This window comes from Bacillus rossius, chromosome 2, assembly GCF_032445375.1.
Source record: "Bacillus rossius redtenbacheri isolate Brsri chromosome 2, Brsri_v3, whole genome shotgun sequence".
Lineage (NCBI taxonomy): Eukaryota > Metazoa > Arthropoda > Insecta > Phasmatodea > Bacillidae > Bacillus > Bacillus rossius.
The window spans coordinates 62,988,756-63,002,548 of record NC_086331.1 but is presented as its reverse complement, the minus strand read 5'-3'; the positions used below and the strand labels follow the sequence as shown (position 1 = coordinate 63,002,548).

Here is a 13,793-nt window from a genome sequence, read left to right as displayed (position 1 = left end):
TCTAGAGCACTGATGAGCCTATAGTAACCAATAAAAGCTTATTATGTAACTGCATCAGGCACTGAAAATTAATAATTTATAGTTGTATAACCAAGCAGCTATGACTGGTGCAGAAAATCATGTTTAAGAAAGCGACATCCTGATTGGTTTGTTACTCTGCATGGCCATCTTCTTCCCAGTCTGGTGGCAAAGAACACTTTGTGGCCTTGGAAGAAGACGTATTTCACGTAGCAACAGAGAAAACCAATCATTTGGAAAAAGCCATGTACAGTCAAGTGGCCTAACTTTGGTCCACTTAACAGGATTTTGATTGTCCCAAGATTGTGAAATAAAAAAGTGGGCTAAATCTGTGTAATCATTTAGTCCATATATTGGAAAGGAACCAATTTTTGGAAACGTATCATGTGTTAGATGAATATAAATATTTAAAATGTTGATTTTTCTGGTGGAGCAAAGTTAACCAAGTCAGTGGTGTAACTTTGCACCATATTTTTATTTTGCTTTTATTTAACATGAAAAAGGTGGCTATTGCTGGAGAGTATAACTTTGCTCCACAAAGTAGATATTAATCTACACATATAGCTTACCATTTGTGCCAAATATCAAGTATTTTGTCAAGTTTTACCATAATTTTCGTTCAACAGTGATGATACAAAAAGTGAAAATGTATTTTCTAGATCTGTTTATTAATAGAAATAAATTTTGTAGGGTTAAATGAAGATGTTAAAATAAAACCATCACACATAATGTGTTACAATATCTCTATTTGTCAAAGTCTGCTATTTTATAACATCTGACATGACTTAATTGGTTATTGCATACTGTACAGTACATGCAACATGTTGGAACAGCTTTTCATATTTTTAAAACCACTTTTGACAATAGGAGAGGTTCATTAATTTTAAAATGTCCTCGGCCACTGACAGGTTCAATGTTACAAGGAGGTATCTTACAAATAACATCACAAGCTCTGTAAAAAATTTCATCTGGATGATCTGGCCAGCGCCAGTATCCACCAGATGTAGCCATGCATTTGACTTTGTACAAAAGTTCATTTTCTTCTTCAGCTATACATGTTACTGTACCAGGAAAAGTATGGCCATCATACACTACAATTACATAGTCATTAACCTTATAACCATCTGTGCGATTAATGACTACAGTACTGGTTGTGATTATAGTGTCACTGGTACAATCTTCAATCAATACAGTAGGGCTAGCATATTCACAGGTACTATCTTCCATCAACACAGTAGGGCTAGCATGTTCACAGGTACTATCTTCCATCAACACAGTAGGGCTAGCATGTTCACTGGTACAATCTTCAAGTAACATAGTAGGGCCAGCATGTATTGTTGATGACACACAAACGTCAACTACGTCCCGACTTTCTGAAGTACTAGTACATGGAATGTGCTCGCCTTCCCTAGGCCTATTTGGTTTGATAACCTTACATCGTCCTGGAAACTTCCGAACACCACCTCTAGTTTTTGGTCCTGAGCGCGCACACAGAATTTTTTTGTCATAGAAAGTTTCTACTTCTTCTACTGATACACTCCTGCCAGGTTCAATAGGTAGTTTAAACTTTCTTGATCGTTGAACCTTATCCAGATCAGAAGAACGCACTTCTGATATGAATGATTTGAAACATTCACCTACATTGTCAGTTATCTGCAATGCTTCTTTAGCATATTGCGGCAATTTTTGGATAACCTTATCTTTATCTATGGGATGGATACCAGTTGTTAAAAACCCTTTCACTAGGTTACTTGATGCAGTTGGTTCACCCATATCTAGTGTAAACTTTAGAAGCTGACAAAAAAGTGATTTTGGAAGGGCAACACAACGTTTTCCTTCTCTGGTTTGTCTCCAATCATACAGGATTTTCCTCCAATTAGACTTTAGCGACGAAAAATATGCCACATCTAGAGGTTGGAGTAAATGAGTGGAATTGGGAATAAGCATGACGAAAGATATATTGTTTTCAGTACATAACTTTAAGGTTTTCAAAGTCAAGTGTGCTGACATGTTGTCTCCGATTAACACTTTCTTGCCTGGATGTTTCAAAGCAAAAGGAAGGAAGTGGTTCTCAAACCAATCGTCGAAGACATCCTGATCAATCCACCCATGAAGTGTTACATTTAACCTAGTGCCTGGTGGAGCACCCTTCAGCCAGTCACTCCATTTCTGTTTCCCTTTCAGGATAACATAAGGAGGAAGAAATTCTCCTAAGGCATTTCCACAAAACATTGTGGTAAAACAAGACTTTGTGCTATTCAAAATCAGTTCAGGGTGGCGCGACCCTCGTCGAAAAAGAAGTTTTTTCTTACTAGGCACATCATGGAAACCTGTCTCGTCATAGTTATAAATGTTACAAGGTAGTACACCCTCAATTTCTTTTTCTAAATGCACAAAGAAATGTTTTACCATGTCTTCACTGACTTGAGCCCGGGATCTTGAGATATTACTTGCGAACCTTTGACCTAACTCAGCTTTGTGACGCTTTAGAAACAGTCTACCCCAATCCACGCCTGGTAAATTGTTTTTAAACTGAGGCACTTTAGTGTTTGTTGAATCTAAGTAACCTTTTACGATAAAGCGCACATCACACATTGATAAAGGCATTCCAAATTCACTGCATGTTATAACATGGTTTACAAAACTCTGCTCTTCTATCTCGGTAAACGCCTGAGGCCTGCCTATTGCTTTTTCGTGGCATCGCTTTAACTTGTTGCGAATTGTGTTCCTTGGTATACCATACTCTCTTTCTGCTTGGCGATGACCAATTTTACCTGCTTTGATATCCTCTAATACCTGCTGTAGAACAGCATCAGTATATGATTTATATGGCCTGGTACCAGGTAACTTCTTTTTCCTCAGCTCAGACATTGTACAGTCTTCTGTAAACAAATAATACAGTACAATAAGTAATATTTTGAAATCACCGCATTTACAGTTTCAATCACTTAGGCCTAAATTAGCATTCTTTGTACCGTAAATACAGTATCTTTTTTACAATATTTAAACATTAAAATAGGCTGTGAAAAGATTTTGGTTTGTATCAAAATATTAGGTTTACAATATAATATTTGGTAAATTACACAGTCACATAGGCCTACAAAACATCTCAGAAACACAAATTGTGTGTAACTTTGAGCCGGGGCAAAGTTGCCCTGAAATGTTCTGAATTGAAGGTAAGCATGCATTTGTATTATTAGTAATTTTTTCATTATTTGTTATTCCACTTTATTTACTTACCATTAAAGTGTTAACTGTGAAACAGATGGTGCTTTTTAAGAGGTGTCTCCTTGACCATCACCCTAAAAACACTGACAACTTTAAAACAACAGTCAAAATCAACTAAAAATCACAGTTGAATTCAAACATATCTTAATATAGATGAGAGGACTTGTCTGCACTACTGCCAACTTGACAGGAAAAGTGAAATTTCAGAAATGTTTACAAAAAAAAATTTCTCTCCACAGAATAAAGAGATATTGTTAACTGTCTTTTAAAACAAAAGAAGCTAGTGGAGCAAAGTTACACCCACTGGCACAAAGTTGCCCTACATGACTGTATCCAAATTTTTTTCCTATTTCAACTTTATGACAGAAATGAGTTCTTTGAAAGAGATGCACTTGGCTTGTGAAAGAGCCATTTCTAATTTCCTACTATATGCACTAAAATGATGGGTAAATGTGCTTGTTTATTTGGAAGGACCGTATCTCAGGATATAGGTATGGCTTTTTCCAACTACTTGGGCATATCCAGGTGGGGGGGAGGGGTCATTTGCCCCCCCCCCCCTTTTCCCTTCCGAAGTGGAAAACATAAATAAAACAAGGCACAGAGCCCTGCGGTTAGAGAAAATTTGTAACTAATCATGACAAACTATTGAAAAAAATATATTTTTTAATAAATAATGATTTCCTTTTGATGTTTATAACTGTATGAACACTCCTCTCCCATGAAAGTGGTTGAATTCTTATAATTCCACCCCCCCCCCCCCCCTTTTTTGCTTCCTTTTAAGGCTGGATATTCCCTTGAGAGAAACAATACTGCTACAAAGAGTTATGTCAATGGCCTACTGCTAAAAATGTGCTACATTGGAAGAGGATTTTTAAAAATTAAATTCTGTTTCTCAATATAATATTTTTTTCTGAACTGTTTTATTTTCTCATTATCAATTTCCAAATATTTATGTCAAAGAGACTCACTTTAAACTTTTTAATTGGATCATATGTTCTTGTAATTCGAAAAGACCATTATTTACACCTTATAAATGCTGGTTTTCTCGTATTACAAATATATATTTTTCTATAAAACATTTTATAAAGATTCACATTAATAAGGATGAAGCAAATTTGACAGAAAATATTTTCTCCATAACAGTTTTCTGTTATTAGTTTTTATTGTCTCCTGCAAAATTTAGAAATCAATCTGTACAAATGGTCTTTTCCAATTAACTGATTTATTTAGGATTTATAAACAAAACAGTTCCGGAGCAATGCAACAATTTGTTGTTTATGAACATGCAATGTTATTAATGTTGAACTTTTAATTTGGTAAATTTTTGAAGTTATATTTATTTATGTGCATTCAAAAACTCATGAGTGAATTTTTACTATGTGCGCACACCATGCAACAAAGTTTTTACAAGATGAAAAAAGGCTATAAGTATACCAAAAAAGGCTACATGCAAATTAAAATTATATGTATGCTTTTAAATTATAGCCTTTAATGATTAATATTGGATACTGGTCCATTTTCAATAAAAACATTTATTTATTGTGGATATTAGTGACTTAAATTGTATTTCTTTTCATGTAAATTTATATAAGTGAGGTTATGTTCTCATATATATAATTTATTTTTATAATAAATTATAATTTAAAAAAATAATTCAAATTAATAAATCAGAATAAACATACATAATATTTATTGATTTTCATTATTAATTACTATTTATCTTGATTATTTTACTAAATTAAGTAATTAAATTTATACATGTGTTTATATTAATATTAAATACTTACTGAGTATTTATTTGAAATTTTTAATTTACATTAATTTATTCTATACCAACCATATTTATAAAATCACTCCAGTCCTTTTATTATTTCATTTATATTAATTATTTGCATGCAAAATTAGAGATTGTTTTTTATTACGCCAAGTAAGTATGATGATGTACCTCCTATGACAATAAAGCCCCGTCCCCACCCTGCCCAGTACTAGGCCCCACTGGCAGAACGCACCCCTAGCCCAGTCTGCGTGAGTCAAGTCCACAAACGTGCCAAGGGCATCCTGTATTGTGAACGCTACAAACTCCTTTTCTGACCTTGGGCCGGATGTAATCAATGGAAAGGTTTAATCACGCCACCTAATTTTAAGATTACTGATTAAGGACAACAGAGTAGTTGCACCATGTTTTTGAATTTAGTGTTTATGTAAATATGAAAGCAATATTTATTTGTTAAGGCCTCTGTCAAATTATTCAACGCCAATATTTTATGTAAGAATACTGTAATACGACTAGGGTATAATTTATGTAAAATTAAGTTAACTTTTTTCTCCAAGCGGTTTAGCATGAGATGTCTCTGTCACCTCCTTCGCGCTGTCACCATCTTTCAGCAGTCTCTCACGGACCGCGACCACGAGCGGACACGTTCGTCCCGCCGGGAACATCAACTGTGCTTCACCGAAGGTACTTACAGGTAATTATAGTCATATAGCTCTAGACCTTTTGCTTAACACCCCCAGACTTGCCAACTTTTCTAAATGAGAATTAGTAAAACCTCTCCAAAATATTAAATTTTAGCGTAAACTGCACGCTGCATTTTTTCATTTAAAAAACATATGATCCTACGCATGCATATATTTCTTTTTAAATATTAAAAACACTATTTCTAATATAAACCCATAAGAAATTTACTAAATCCCATCTAAACCAACTGACAAACACTTTAGGCCTAAACAGTGATGTTCACACACATTTCACCCAAGAATGATGAATGTAGCCATGACTATAAAAATCTTTTTACAAACATACAAATAATTGGCACTAAAAGTGTAACTTATTATTGAAAAATGTGCAGTACCATAGGCCTAATTACAATAAGGATTAAGTTATATCCTTATTTTCAACTTCTCATTAAACATTACCATTATATGTACAAATGTGGACAAACTTTTGTTTAGTCATCTTAATTTTAAAAAAATCAAATTTATACCTTACCAGATTTTCTTGTGTAATCAATTTGCTCCTAAATGTCAAAATATATTTTAAAAAGTCACATAAAAAAATTAAATATACACTGTCTCAATACAAAGTAATTAGGACAATGTTAAATTTAAGGGTTCACACTTCAGTGATGCCACAGTTGCTTTCTTGGCTTTGAGAAGAAAGGCTTCTGTGAATTCTTGCTCATAGCAATTCCTAGTGCCCGACATTTAATTATGGAAGTATTTTACAGAACTCTATTAGACATCTGAGACCTAAACCTTGTTCTAGTTTTTCTGACCAAACTGAAGACACGTTCACATTCAGCGTTACTGTGTGGTATTGTTAGTATTGACAACATCACCTTAGCCAACCGTCCAAATTTTGGCTTGCCATCAACACTCGTTATGCTTGACACTTTAACCCACTTTTCCACAATGGTATCTTCTTTTGCAACCATAGAAGAAATATCTTCAAGTTGAAGGAGATTAAACTGGCTCTGTAGATCATCCATAGCTTTCACAACATTTTCATCATCACAAACAGACAGAAGGAAAGGAAACAGTTCTACAAAGTACCGTACTTAACATCAACAAAACTAGCATGTTCTATATGGTCAATAGATGCTACACTAGCTTTTTTCAAGACATCATTTTTCAGGGGAAACTTGTTAATGATATAATCAACAGCACAAACAAAGTATTTTCTGACTGAAGAGAAAAGAAAGTTTTTTTTTTCAGCTTCCTTGAGTGTACTAACAACATTCTGTGTTTCATTACCAATACTTAAATCAACATCTGAACGTTGATTTTCTGCCAAATGATACCTAACATCAAGCAAACTAGACTGTTTTATGACAGTAGGTTTCACAAACTTAGACAATATCTCTTTCAAAAATTCAAACAACTGCTGTCTTAGTGTGTGGATTTGAGGAACAGATGACTACAAAACTGTTTTCAATCTTTCAAAAGTTGTTATCACATGAAGAAGGAACAAACAGAAAGCCTTGTTAACAGAAGAAGATAAAAACCCATACAAAAATTCTTCGCGAGATACATTTGTTGTCACTGTAGGCATATCCACTGCAAATTTCTTGGCACAGTTTTTTGAAGAAGAATTCTTACTGCTGCATGAAGCTGTAGTATCCGCAGCAAGCTTTCTTTTGTCTCCTGCTTTGGAAGTTTCAACAGATTTGTTAGGCAACTTTTCCTCTACCTGCACCTTTTGAGTAGCAAATTTGTCAAAAGACACAGGGTTCTTTGATTTAAGAAAAATTGACTTTTTTTTGCAAACGGAACTTTCTACTTGAACTGGCCTATCAGTTTGTTTGGGAATCTTAAATGAACTAAGAGTTGATGTCTGTGATTTCACAACATTTTGCTGAGCCTCAAAACATCCAAGCAAAGGCTCCCATTGCTCTACCAACCTCTGCAAGCATCTTCCAAGTGACAACCACCAGGTACACACATGCTTCAAGATTTTCTTTGATTCTTGAGAATGCAGGTCCTGAAATTTCTTCAAGCTTTCTTTTCACTTGGCACTACTTTCCAGGTAATAATAAATGTCAACTAAAACGTCCTCAATTCTTAGTGGAAGGCAAATGGTTACTTTCTCTGCAGCTAGATTTAGCAAATGACATAAACATCCCATTACAATAAGATGTTCTTGTTTTTGTTTTAATACTGCTGCCACTCCATTTTTGTTTCCTAACATTATTATTACATTCATAACAGCAGCATTATCGGCAGAGAAACTGATCATGTGTGTCACAGGTACTTTGAGTCGCTCAAGTTCACTCAGCATCAACCCGCCAATATTCCGGCCAGTGGAATCTCCTTGAAGAGCAGGTAATGACAGAACACAAGAAAAAATGTTTTTTACTTGAATATCAAAGAATGTAACTAGTATTGGATACAGCTTTGCATCTGTATCGTTGCTGCCATCTGTTGCCAGAGAAAAAGGTCCACTCTGCAAATGATGCACAATTCCTTCTCTTGTCTGCATGGCCATTTCCTCAACAATGGCTGTAGTTTTCGTCCTGCCACAAACGTACTTCTTCGCCTCTTCAGATTCGGGGAACATTTTGCGAAATAAAGGTCCTGCATGATCAGCTACACTTATGGGAAGGTTATGTTCAACCAGAAACGAGGTAAACAAACATTCAGCTCTTATGGCACTATGAGAAGTTGAACTGCTGACAAAAAAATTATTTATTTTAGCACTGGTTTCTCTGCACTTTAGAGAACTCACGTGTTTCTACGATTTTGCATGTTTTAAAATGTCATTTTTACCGCCATGCGAAATATTTATTTCGCACCGGCAAACACTACACAATGCATATTTGTTACCTTTTTCAGATTTCAAAATAAAAGAAAAATCCTTAGCGTAAACGTCACGAAACGCCTGAAAATAGTGTTTATCGCACTTTTCACTCTTTTCAGTCATGATGTTGACATAAAGCTAACATCCGACGAAAAGAATAATCTCTAGTATCCTGCTTCAGAAACGTATCCGTGCCACAGAAACTAGTTTCTGACAGCTAAACATTAAGAAATGACTTTAAACACCCAACGATAGCCAACCACGAACCACTGCCAAATAAACACACGCTGAGATGTGTCTGGAAGAGTGGAAGAAGGAAAAGGGCGACATAGCATCTTTTTTTTTCACTCCTCTTCTTATTTTCCTTTTGGCGCTCCCCTTACACCCCTTCCTCCACAAGCACGGCCGCAGCGATGAAGCCAGACACCCTTCCTCCTTTTTCCTCCCCTTCTTTTATTTTCCTTTTTTCTCGCTACCCTCCCCCCCCCTTTGGCGGGCCCCTTACAACCCTTCTCCAACAAGCACGGCCGCAGCAAGGAAGCCAGACAACTTCCCTCCTTCTTCCAACCCTCCCCCCTAAAAAAACGTAGCACGGCGACACGGCGTGTGACAAACAACGTCCTCTCTCTCTCTCTCGTTAGACTTTGTGCGCTGGCAAGTGGAAAGTAGGTATACCAGATCGGAGAAGGGAGGGACTGCTGACAAACATCATCCTCCCTCTCTCTGTATCTCTCTCTTTGTCTGGTTTTAGTCACCAGCAGCCCGAAGAGGGTAAAAGACAAGGAAGGAAGTGGACAGCACTTAGTTGAAAAACTACACACCCTGTGTCAAAACAGCGCCAAAACAATAACACGCTCTGCGTTACTTAAGCCTTTTTTGACTGGTCACTTGAGACGTGCATTTATGGCTCTATCTCTGAATCTTCCTGGACACGTTCGTAAAATCGTAAACAAGCCCAGATTTTCATACATTTTACGCCAGAATCGTAAAAGTTTGCAAGTATGCACCCCCCTTCTACCCTGGACCATTTGTGCGGAACCGGAACTACCCCCATCCTTTTCAATAACCTCTCCACATAACGAAGTGGCGGGGCGGGGCCAAACGTGTAAGGACCTGGCCAACTCCAGAGAGAAGTGCTGCAACTTTTTCCATCCTGCACACATCTTCAAACACTTCAACTTTAGCACCAACCAATGTAGAAGCACAGCTAACGGAGCCCCATAGAATACGAGTTATGGTCTAACTGACACTGACTGTCAATACAAACAAATACGTGCGAGATTGCCGCAGGACCAATTTTAGTGCTATGTAAGGGATGTGTTATTCAACTATCAATGGTGTAAAACCGCCTATAACTTCCTTTTTGTGTGCATCAACGTATAACTGTCAGCACCGCATGTAAAGTAGCGTACCAGTTATCATGACTAGTGTTTTGTCCAGAGTCAACCATGTGGCGAGAATTGCATAACACTAGTCTACAAAAAAAATATTTTTTTATGTAACATGAATACTTTTTACTTATTCCTATGTACTTTAACCTGCTGAATCCGAAAATGACACTGAAAACATCTACCATGTCTGGTTTTTTTGTTATAGAGACACTGGCAATAGAGTGGTAAATATAGGAAAAATAACGCCACAGACTTATTATAAAAACAAAAATTTGTAATGTAATTGTACACATTAATTTTTTTCTCTTTCAAACAACTTAAACACATTATTTTACCTATGAGCATCTTTGAAATATATACATATATACAGTTTGTTCATGTTTTTTCATTTTTTTCTTTTATGTGGAGTGGCATCTTCCTTCTTCAAAAACCAACAGTAATCTCCGAGCATTGCAGGATCCCAGCGGTCTTGGTATCTTGTTTCAATAGTTGCTATATCCTGGTAGAATCTCTCACCTTGTTCATCACTTATAGCTCCAAGATTCTCCGGGAAAAAGTTGATATGCGAGTGAATGATGTGAATTTTAAGGGACATTCGGCAACCCATAGCTCTGTATGTTTTCAAAAGGTTAAGAACTAAACTCTTGTAGTTATCTTCTCTGTTGTTGCCAAGAAATCCTTTTACCACCTTCACAAATGCTTTCCAAGCTGCCAATTCTTTTTTGTTTAGCTTTTTTTCAAATTCAGCATCACGTATGACCTTCCTGATGTCAGGTCCAGTGAAAACACCTTCTTTTATTTTCGCTTCACTAAGTTTTGGGAAAAGTTCCGACAAGTACTTAAAATCGGGTCCCTCTCTGTCCATGCCTTTTACAAAGTTCTTCATAAGACCCAACTTAATGTGCAGAGGAGGAAGTAGCACATTTTTAGGGTCAACCAAAGGATCGTTTAACACATTTTGTTCCCCTGGAGTATAAAATTTTCTTGGTGGCCATGATTGTTTAACAAAGTGCTGCTTTTGGTCCCTGCTGTCCCATAAGCACAAAAAACAACAATACTTTGCAAAGCCACCCTGAAGTCCCATTAATATAGCTATCACTTTTAAGTCACCACAAATTTGCCACTTAAAATCTTCATACTTGATTGCCCTTAGAACTGCACCCAAGTTGTCATAAGTCTCCTTCATTGAAACAGAGTAAGCAACTGGAATTGACGGCTTTTTATTTCCATTGTAGAGTAAAACAGCCTTGAGGCTAGACTTAGAGGAGTCAATAAAAAGTCGCCACTCTGTAGAAACATGAGTTAGCCCAAGTTCATTCATTAACCCCACAATGTCGAAACATACACACACAGGCCCCTCAATTTTGAAAAATACAGAGAAGTTAGCATTTCTCTTTCTAAAGGACGTTATGGTTGTGCCTTTTGCTAAAAGATTCCACTCTTGTAATCTTGAACCTAGTAGTTCTGACTGCTGCTTTGATAAGCCTAAGTCACGGGCCAAATCATTTAGTTCATTTTGCTTGATAAGGTGAGGCTCACTAGACGGAGGAACATATGTAGGATCAATGGTATTTTCCAACAACTCTTCAGTTTCCGAATGTAAGTCTTCCTTGTCATTTAGTTCTGGAATTACCAAATATTCCCAGTTCAAAGGTGGAGTTGGAACGGGTAGGCCTTCACCGTGAGGAACAGGTTTAATGGCTGAAGGTACAGTCGGATAGTCAATGTTCTTCTTCTTCTTCTTCTTCTTTGAATAACCTTCAGTATTAGTAAGGCAAAAGTAGCAGTCATTAAAGTGGTTAGTTGGTTCACGCCAAACCATAGGTACAGCAAATGGCATACTGCTTCGGTTACCCTTTATCCACTGAATAAGTGTTACGTGACAGCTCACACAACTACTATGTGGTGCCCATTGTTTATCTTGGTCTCCTATTTTGCATCCAAAATACAAAAAAAAATGCTTTTTTTACATCTTCATTCATATGCCTACCTTGAGAATTTAATACAAACGTCCACAAATATAACAAAACTTATCTGGTGAATTTATACAAAGTCTTCGCTGCTTTGATGCCATTTTCGCACAAAACTTTAAATGAAAACACACATAACCTCACTTCACAGATGCAGCGCTTCACTGACAGTGACAGAAGAAAACAAAGAACATCAAACTGCCCCCCTCCCTCTTCTGCAGTGTTGCCAACTGTCAAGCTTCAAATAGAGAAATAATGTGATATTATGGTAAAATATGATGGTACCATATGTTGTTAAAATAAAAATGGGACGTGTTAGCTATATTTTATTAACTATTTCATTATCAGTAAGGTAAACACATAATAAAAATGCTATTCGGATCTGTGTTGCATACACCTTGTTTACCAGTGTAATGTACCACAAGTGTAATCCCGTAATGAAAGTGCAACAGAACATTAAAACATGTCACCTAACACTTGTTTTATTCCCTAGTTACCCAACCACACTTTTGCCAGATTCTTAACCCTCAAGCCTAATGGAGCATGCTGGGGCAGATGACCCACGAAACACATTGGTTAGCTCTCAAAACTAACCTGGCACCCTTCCAGAAATTAAACACACATCACCTACCCACTACGGCCACCACAGGTTTCAAACAGAGACCGGGTGATGGCAAGTATAACTTCTTATGTATATATGTATATACATACACACATTTATTCAACTCTTGGTGAGCATATTCCAAATAAAAACTAAATAAATAAAATTATGCAGTTGCAGTTGCAGTTGCGGTTTTACATATGGAATAATTTTGGTGTTAAAATTTATTGATATGTATTTTTAAGAATTATTTACAAAAGTCTTTGATGTGAATATGCCGTCACCCGTCGTTTCTTGGTTGAGACGCAGGGTGGACCTAGTTGCAGTTGGTTATGAATTTATTGTTGTTCCGGGAGGGCGCCAGGCTATCTTATGGGCTAGGCCAATTGCTGGGTGGGTCATCTGTCCCAGCGTGTTTCACTAGGTTCGAAGCTCTGAAGTGATACTGAGTTCTAGCTAGTTAGCAGCAGGTGAACTCCCCCTAGGCAGCATAAAGTACTGATAGTCTGGGGTGCGAACTACGAAATTAAGCACAGCAGTTTCAAAAAGACGTGACTAATTGTATGTCGCATTCTGACATTACAGCGGTTCCACTAACACACTACATTACCTTTGACACACATAAAACATATTTTGCACAAACTGTTACACTAACAGATGATTCTCACATAAGTCTCGTGGTGAAGGTTGCGGCTGGAGGCAGCCAATCCCGCAAGTTCGTAATGTGATTCGGACAGGCTCGATGGCAGTGAATCTAAGTTAAATTAAACAAAAAAAAAAGTGTTTATTGTGGCCGGCAGACCTATGTGCAATAGCATTAATTCAAGACGGGGGCTGGAGTCAGCCAGTACCAAACGTAATTATCCCCTCGGCGTGGTCGTGTGGCGGGTTAAATTTAAGGCAGTCGGGGTAGGCTGGCTCTGCAGAAATGACCCGGGGACATGTGGGAAGCTAAAAGAAAAGGTTTTGGTGGTTGAAAATGATAATTACCAGAATTGATGGTCAGTAGCACAACGTTGAGGGCACCCCATGGGATAGTGTGTCCGCCCCGGATCATGAGCTATCAAGAGACTGCCAAACAATGGTGGCAGTGCGAGGGGGGAAGGGGGGGGGAAGCACCCCTAATACCAAAACAACTAATATTACTTTTACGTAAAACTTACTTGCTAGACATTGTACAGATTATTGAAAATAATAGTTTGAAAACAAAGTCCAAGTTGGATGGAGACTGTCTGATCTATTCTCTAATTACTTCAACCGTACTTATTTGTCTGTAGTAAATTTCTTTA

The 13,793-nt window shown here is 37.0% G+C and overlaps 2 protein-coding genes across 5 annotated transcripts in view; both read right to left on the bottom strand.

Annotated features, from left to right (window-relative positions):
* LOC134529329 (carbohydrate sulfotransferase 11) overlaps positions 1 to 13,793 on the bottom strand; it is an 86,681-nt gene that overhangs the window by 30,662 nt on the left and 42,226 nt on the right. The gene's annotated exons all lie outside the window — the stretch shown is intronic.
* LOC134529328 (uncharacterized) lies at positions 610 to 3,570 on the bottom strand. Its single transcript, XM_063363278.1, has 2 exons — positions 3,259 to 3,570; positions 610 to 2,900 (listed from the first exon to the last, which is right to left on the bottom strand). The coding sequence occupies exon 2, from the start codon at positions 2,887 to 2,889 to the stop codon at positions 856 to 858; it is 2,034 nt and encodes a 677-aa protein (XP_063219348.1). The 5' UTR covers positions 2,890 to 2,900; positions 3,259 to 3,570; the 3' UTR covers positions 610 to 855.

What these genes read in the sequence shown, in the direction of transcription:
- LOC134529328 (XM_063363278.1), bottom strand. Translation starts at nt 2,889, where the DNA reads ATGTCTGAGCTGAGGAAAAAGAAGTTACCTGGTACCAGGCCATATAAA.